This window comes from Anoplophora glabripennis, unplaced genomic scaffold (genome assembly GCF_000390285.2).
Source record: "Anoplophora glabripennis isolate ALB-LARVAE unplaced genomic scaffold, Agla_2.0 scaffold513, whole genome shotgun sequence".
In the NCBI taxonomy this organism is placed as follows: Eukaryota; Metazoa; Arthropoda; class Insecta; order Coleoptera; family Cerambycidae; genus Anoplophora; species Anoplophora glabripennis.
Genome location: NW_019416672.1, coordinates 363,306 through 371,564, shown reverse-complemented (window position 1 = coordinate 371,564; position 8,259 = coordinate 363,306). Strand labels below are relative to the sequence as shown.

At 35.6% G+C, this 8,259-nt stretch overlaps 2 protein-coding genes across 2 annotated transcripts in view; both read left to right on the top strand.

Annotated features, from left to right (window-relative positions):
• Nucleotides 1–3,885: 3,885 nt before the first annotated feature.
• LOC111691821 lies at nucleotides 3,886–4,422 on the top strand. Its single transcript, XM_023455199.1, has one exon. It carries the CDS (start codon nucleotides 3,886–3,888, stop codon nucleotides 4,420–4,422), a length of 537 nt encoding a protein of 178 aa, XP_023310967.1.
• Nucleotides 4,423–5,187: 765 nt separating this feature from the next.
• Nucleotides 5,188–8,259, top strand: part of LOC111691820 — a 4,298-nt gene continuing 1,226 nt past the window's right edge. Inside the window, exons 1-2 of the mRNA XM_023455197.1 lie at nucleotides 5,188–5,263; nucleotides 5,489–5,586. Of these exons, the coding sequence (XP_023310965.1) occupies nucleotides 5,188–5,263; nucleotides 5,489–5,586 (174 nt within the window). The remainder of the gene's footprint in view (nucleotides 5,264–5,488; nucleotides 5,587–8,259) is intronic.

Below are 8,259 nucleotides of genomic sequence, written 5' to 3'. Positions count from 1 at the left end.
CGAACTTTTTGAAGATGACGCTAATTTGGTAGTTCTAAATCACAATTTTTTGCTAAATCTAGTCGAGCCTCATAGAGACGCAATACAACCTATGAATGTAGAGGAGGATCATAATCCTCCAATACGGATTGAGAGATATTATGAAGACACAGTTCCCCATTATAACATGGATGATTTCCAGAGACATTTTAGAATTTCTCGTAAATTGTTGGACTTATTTAATAAAATATTAATCATAATTATTTCTCATAATGAGTTAGACGCTGTGCCAGGACATTGGTAATAGGTTACCTGTTTACCAGGAGGGACTAGATAAGAAGATTGCATTTGTAGTTTGGATGTTGGCTAACCCTGAAACTTTTCGTGCATGCTGTGATCGATTTAATTATGCGAAAAGCACAGGGCATACTATATTTTGTGAAGTTATTGATATTTTGTCGCAGATGCTACCGCAACAAATTAAGTGGCCTAACAAAGAAGTGAATCGCACGGCTACTGTGTTTCAGGAGAGAACGACAAAAATCAGGAATGAAAATTTAATCAACGAGAATATGCATTCATTGGGAGACAGTGAATATCCTCTTATGAGAAATCTGTTGACCCCATTTAAGGACAATGGACATTTACTCCCAATACAAATTAATTACAATTTGAAATTGAGTAGTGCACGTTGCAAAATTGAGCAGGCCTTTGCACGGTTGAAGGGAAAATGGAGGCGACTAAAATATCTAGATATGAACGTTGAAAATATTCCTAATACCATTGCAGCAGCCTGTGTACTACATAACTATACATTAAAAAGGGAAAGAGATATTGAAAACTATGGTGATAACGAACCTGACGACATTGTACCGAATGATGAAAATCAAAATATTGACCATGAAAATAGAAATATGGCCCAAGAAAAACGTAATGCAATCATGGAGATGATATTTTGATTGATTCATGGTATTGATATAGTTGCTCCAAGAATCCAGCCGACTTACATCATACGAACAAATGAATAATTTGTTCAAAATATTTAAGAAACTACAAGAGAGAATAATAAAGTCATATATTACACTAAATGTTTACACTATATATTACACTAAATTATAAAAAAATAATGTTATTAACGTAACAAACTATGGAAAATTATGTTGACAATTAAAACAATTGCGCAACGTCACCCTTGACGAAAGTCGGTTGGATTCTTGGAGAAACTATACCATTTGGTATTGTCTATGTGAACTGGTCTAATATCAGTTAGTCGATACTTTTTTGCAGCACCTATGTTTTCATGAGTATACTCGACAATATAAATTTGTTAGTTTATCTGCTAAATATGTATTTTACAACATACAGCAATATTAGGTTTTAATAAAGTAATGTGAAAATAAAAATTGTCTTCAATTTTTTATTTAATGGGAAACAAATTATAACACATTTTATGTAAATAGTTCATAACAAAATTTAACTTAACATATATTTATCACAAAAAAAATAACAAATCGTAACTTCGTAGACATCAAATATAATTATAAGAAATGTAACGAATAGAAAAATCAGTCTTGCTTTTCTGCACTCTACTTTTTCATGTGGTAGATACATATTCTTTTAACAGTTTATTTCTCTCTTCTAATGCATCCACCATTCTAGTATAGGCATTGCCAATAAAGGCCAACTTTTCTAATTTTTCTTTTTCTATTGCAATCAGTTCTTTTCTGTAATATGTAAACTCTCTGTTTTTTTGTTGGTTTCATACCCTTTTCTTGTGTTTTTGAGCCATTACTTTCATGCTGTAGAGATGATGCTGTAGTCTGATTCGCGGTGGAAAAAGCAGTATTTTCTATGGAAGTAAGAGTGGATGATGGTTCTGCAACATATTGTACCTCGGGATTAATAGATAGTTTTGCCGGAGTGGTTATAGATGCCAACAGTTTTGGAGGATTTACTGTAGCGTCTCTACCAAACATTAAATACATTTCATCAAAATATTCCCAGTTTTGACGACACTGACCTGTAGCTTTGATTTTATCTTTTATGGAACGGTATCTGATTTTTAAATTTCGAAATTTTTTATCACATTCCTCATATTCAACCTTATACCCCTGCAATTGCATGGCTTTTGCAATATTCTGCCAAATACTTTTTTTCTTTATTTTTGGGTCTCGGTAATTGTCATTTTCATTGAAAAATAAGCTTATTAACATTTTTGTAGATTGTGGAGTCCATTCAAATGAATCTTCATCTGCCTTTAGAGCTCCAATACTGTGCAGGTAATTTAATCGAAAATCATCATCTAAAAAATACGAATTCATTAGTTAGAAAAACCCTTATCTTTTTGTAGTGCAATATTTACCTTCATATATTCTTTCAACTAAGTTGACAGGAACCTCACAAGTAAATTCTTTGTCTCCAATGTTAAATTTTAAGGGAATTTTATCCATTTTTCTAGCACAACAAAATGAATCATCTGTATTTCTAACCTAACTTTCTTAAACACTTTAAAAACTGCTTAAATTTGACATCTAGCGCTCTCTCCTCTCAAAATAGCGAAAATTAATTAAGCTACAAAACATGGCGACCGCTAGGTATAGCGCAACCTGTTAGCAGAAAATTGTGAACACAAAGCTATGCTAGCGCTACGAGCGCTAGCATAGCGCTGCGTCTGGCTGAACGTGGCCCTTGATTCATGAAGGTCGAGCCATTTCAAAAATTCAAAAATTCCACTATCTAAAAGCATCTCTTGTGGGGGGTTCTGCCCAGGTTATAAAAGGAGTTGAGTTCTCGCAACAAGGTTACGATGACGCGTGGGAAACACTCTGTAAACGATATAATAACAGTGATATGTTAATTCACAATCATATCAAAGCGTTATTCGGTCTAGAATCTTTGCACAAGGAAATGTCCTACTATATTACGAGATTTATCGATACCATAAATCAGCATTTATTGTGTTTAAAAAATTTGGGTGAACCAATAGATTCATGGGACACAATGCTAATATTTTTAATCGTTTCAAAATTAACCGAAGACGGGTTGCAAGAATGGGAATGGGTTCGCAAAGGAATTAAAACAACGTCCAACACTAAACAATGTAAAAGAATTCTTACGCGATAGGGATGACTATTTAGAAAAATTAGAAACGAAAGGTAGAAATAAACAAAGTTCAACAAATACACGGGACAAGCAAATCACTAGAGGGTTGCTCACTACAGGTAATTACGCATGTAACTTTTGCAAAAAGGCGCATAGTATTTATTCCTGCGATGAATTTGCAAAGCTATCCGTACAGGAACGAGTTCAATTCGCTGAAAAATCAAATTTATGTTTAAACTACCTAAGAGGGGGCCATAACGTCAAAAGGTGTAGGTTAGGTCCTTGCAGAAAATGTAATAAGTGGCACAATACGCTCCTACATATTGACGAGCCAAACGCGAGCGCCAATGAAAACAAGGAAAAACGCGAACCACCTGAGGCTGCAAGTAGTACGAGTGTTTTTGAATCTCGCGTAAAATATTCCCGTGACAGTTACGTATTTTTATCAACGGCCTGCGTAAATGTAAAAAGTATGGAAAATAAGATATATCAAGTACGTTGTTTGCTAGATTGCGGATCCCAGTCATCCTTTATAACTTCAAGTATGTGTCAAAAGCTCGGTCTAAAAAGAGAAAGCGCAAATGTGACGGTATCAGGCATATCCAGTAATTTATTACAGGTACAAGATAAATGTCAAGTAACAATAAAATCATTGTGTACCAATTATCAAACAAATTTAACATGTTTGTGCTGCCTTAAATTACGGATACATTACCCAGTAATAAAATAAATATATCTAAAATCATTGTGCCAAAAGAAATTTTGTTAGCAGATCCTGAATTTAATAAACCAGCAAAAATCGATATGCTTATCGGTGCGGATCTGTTTAGGGAGCTACTATGTTCCGGAAAAATTTCCAATGGTAGCAACAAACCGATATTTCAAGAAACAAGGCTGAGTTGGGTGGTATCAGGGCCAATGGGCTCATCATTTAAAAACGATACTAAGTGCATGGTAAACACGGTCGCAATAGATTTACATAGGGTCATTTCAAAATTTTGGGAAATAGAGGAACTCAATATACCAAAGCCGATGTCGGACGAGGAAATTGCTTGTGAATCGAGTTTCCGCGAAAATACGCGTAGAGCATCGGATGGCAGGTTTATAGTATCAATGTCACTTAAACAACCACCGCAATGTTTAGGCGAATCGCGAGCGCAGGCAATAAATCGATTCTACAGCACAGAGCGCATATTGGCAAAAAATCCAAAATTAAAGGAACGTTATATAGAATTTCTGGGAGAATGCGAAAAATCGGCTCATATGAGCTTAGTAGAAAATGACGTGGAAAATATCGAATATTTTATGACACATCATGGAGTTGTGCGCGAGGAAAGCTAAACTACGAAACTCCGCGTTGTTTTTGACGCAAGTGCTCCCTCTACTAACGGAATATCTCTAAACAGTATACAAAGGGTAGGGCCTGTCTTACAGGATGATTTATTTTCAATACTTCTCAGATTTCGCAAACACACCTATGTCATTTCAGCGGACATTGCTAAAATGTACCGACAGGTGCTGATAGAACCGGAACAAAGGTGTTTGCAAAAGATAATTTGGCGACCAAATCCTTCTGAGGCGCTTAAAATGTATTCTTTAAACACAGTGACGTATGGTCAGGCATGTGCAAGTTTCCTGGCAATACGTTGTATTTTCGAGATCGCGCGCGAATTTGAGGCCAGCAAGCCCAAGATAGCGGATATTATTCGTCGCAATTTCTATGTAGACGACTTGCTAACCGGAGCAGACACCACGATGGAAGCGTCGCAAGTCGCAAACGATATTTATAAAGTTTTAAAATCGGGATGTTTTGAATTGCGAAAATGGTATTCCAATCAACCTGATATAATCAAGAACCTAGCTTGCGGTACCGACTGCGGGATATTAAGGTGCGTCCAGACCGCAGCGCAATACCGCGCAAAACGTTCGCGAACGTTGCAAAATTAAACGAACATGACTAGTTAGGACGCTTTACTGCGCACGCCTTCGAGCACGAGTAATTATGTTCCGCTTGATGTGGGCACATCAAAGACATTTGCACGTCGAACGAAGCGCAGTTTGGACGTGATTATTTAAAGTTTGTAGTGCGCGCGTGCAACATAGAACATGAGTGACTGGGACCACGAGAAAATTTTACGCTTAATAAATGAATATGAAGGAAAGCCTGAATTATGGGATTGTGGTAATAAAAATTACCATCTTAGAAATAAAAAACATGATGCTTGGCTTCAAATTGCCACAGAAATGAAAAGCGACACAGAATCGGTCAAAACAAAAATGACTTCTTTATTGTCTTCGTTTCGAAGAGAACGAACAAAAATTAAAAATACAACAAAAACTGGACAAGGTATTTTTATTATAAATATAATAATTCTTATAACTAATTAAAATAGTCAATAAATTTTAGGACAGGAGGATGTTTATGTCAGCAAATGGTTTGCATTTGCAAGTTTTGCATTTCTGATGAATAAGAATAAAGTGAAAGAAACTGTCAACACTGAAACTGTAAGTATTTAAGTATATTTTTGGCAAAAATATTTAAAAAATATGTAGAATGATGTGTTTTTTTTTAACTGCATCTGCACTATCCCTTTTTTATATTTTATATAATATAATAATTAGCAGGACACATGAAATTGTTTTATTTTAATTTTTAAATATTTTACTATAAGCTGCCAAAGCTTCACTACAATCTATCCAGTAAATGATAAGTTCGAAATGAAATTGTAAACCTATGTTTTCATCATGTAAAATACACTGAAATGGAGGACTTGAGATAATTTTATGTAGTGTATTGAATTGCTAATAAAATAAGCTTTCAAACGAAGTGTCACACTCTACAATATGTAACAGTTGTTTCTCCCGCTTGAGGGCGCTTAAATAAGAATTAAGGCAATCAGCAATCATATTTCTATTATTAGAAATTTCAACATTTGCATTTCATAGGTAATGACTGACTACCTGAATTTATTAAGGGATTTATCCTGTAATCCGCCCTTTTAATATCTTCTATTCGTGTTGCTTGGATGTAGATCCAATTGTTTAGTGGATTGCGGGAAAAACCAGATTGCTTTATTGTCGGATCTTAACTATAACTTAAAATGTACAGGGTGATGCTAACAATATTTATTTCAGAATAAAATTAATGTGTTCGAGACTTTCTCGAACAATTACCTTTTCAATGATATCCCATACGACCCCTCGTTATTTTAAAAAAATGAGGGGGTGGCTATTACATTGAGGGGATGAAGAGGAAGGCAGCTTTTTGAATGTTATAAAATGCGTCAATTAAAATGAAAATTGTCGAGTCGGCACTCATTTTTTACTTGATCAATAAACGTTTTATTGAATTAGTTACAACCTTTACGTTCAAACTGTATAATTTTTATTAAAGCAATAAAGCAATTAAACCATTTTGCCAAACTACACTTCCATTATTCATAAATTATGCAGCTATTTCACTTCCAATTTCTTGAGCACCGTTACTCGATTTCCTTGGAACCTTCCTCACAGAAAGAAATGACTCACTTGGGGGTTGTTCTTGTCGCCAACTTCCTTGAATTAATTCCCCATTCTCTTCATAGTCCAGTGTTCCTCTACGTAAAATATTACTTTGTCTTAGGAAATTATGTAAGTAAAGGGTAGTTAATACAACAAGTGCTGCTTTATTTGGTTCTAGTAACATTGGTTTTCTTAACACTCGGAAAACAGCAGATGCAATTCCAAAGGCATTTTCAACCACTCTTCGTGCTCTTGATAGTCTATAATTGAAAATTCTTTCCAAAGAACCTTTTTTGTGTAAACCTGCATATGGTTTCATGAGATGTTCGTGTAGTGCAAATGCATCATCACCGAGAATAACATATGGTATAATCTTTTGCTGCCCTGGAAGAATTGCTGCTTCAGGAAATGCCAAACTGTTATCTTCTATTTTTTTCCATAATAAACTGTTTTTGAAGACTCCTCCATCGGAAATACGTCCCTGACATCCAATATCCGCAAATACAAAATTATAATTTGCATCTACTAATGCGAACAATACAATACTAAAAAATGATTTGTAATTGAAGTATTCACTGCCGCTACCTACAGGAGCCTGCAAAACTACATGTTTCCATCTATTGCACCTAGGCAATGTGGAAAATTCCACTGCTGGTCAAACTCACTCGAAATTTCAATGAATAAATGCCACTTATTCAAACAGAAAATTTTATTTATACAGTATCATTGTTTTTATCCTAGGGTTCAAGTATTGGAAATGAAATTGAACCCGTAAGCGATGGTGAATCAGAGGTGGACGTTTCAAAAGAAGCAGAATCCACAAACGATGTAACTGCGGATTTAGAAGAAGAATTAACGCTGAAACAAAAGACCAAAGAGACACCAACTCGCAAACGCAAACTATTTACATCTCCAAGAAAACAAACATTAAAAAAAAGTGTGCAGTAGGAAGTTCCGAGACTGGCTGCTGCATATGACATTCTTAAAAATGTGTCGAATACACCAAAGGATGAATGTTTTACTTTTGGTCAACATATTGCCACCAAACTACAAAAATTTGATAACAGAGTTCGCTCTATTGCGATGCATCTAATGAACAATATTATTTTTGACGCTGAGATGGGGAAAGATAATAATTACCAGAAGACATTTGTTGAGACACACTTTCAATCAAGAATACCGAATATAGATGCATCATCACCATCACTATATGCTCAAGAATCATCATCTTCATCATATGTTCATATTCCATCACCTAGTTATTCTGCTCAATCTTATCAATACAATCAGACAGAGACTTCAGAGACACAAACTCCTTTGCGAGATTATCTACATACTTTCGATGTTAACACTTAAGCGTATTCAGTATCAGTGAGGCCTTCGATACGGTTTGGCATGAAGGCCTACTGATGAAAATGCTCACCAACCAATATCCCATATCCTTTACCAAACTCATAAAATCCTACCTACACCACCGAAAATTCCGCATCCAAATCCAAGATTCCCTTTCCACCACCCGTCCCATGGAGGCCGGTGTCCCCCAGGGCACCGTCCTGTCCCCACACCTATACACCATTTACAACTCCGACATCCCACATCCCCCCAACACCAACATATACTTATACGCCGACGACCTGACAATCACATCCCAATCCGTAGATCCTAGATATTCCGTCT

What these genes read in the sequence shown, in the direction of transcription:
- LOC111691821 (XM_023455199.1), top strand. Translation starts at nt 3,886, where the DNA reads ATGCTTATCGGTGCGGATCTGTTTAGGGAGCTACTATGTTCCGGAAAA.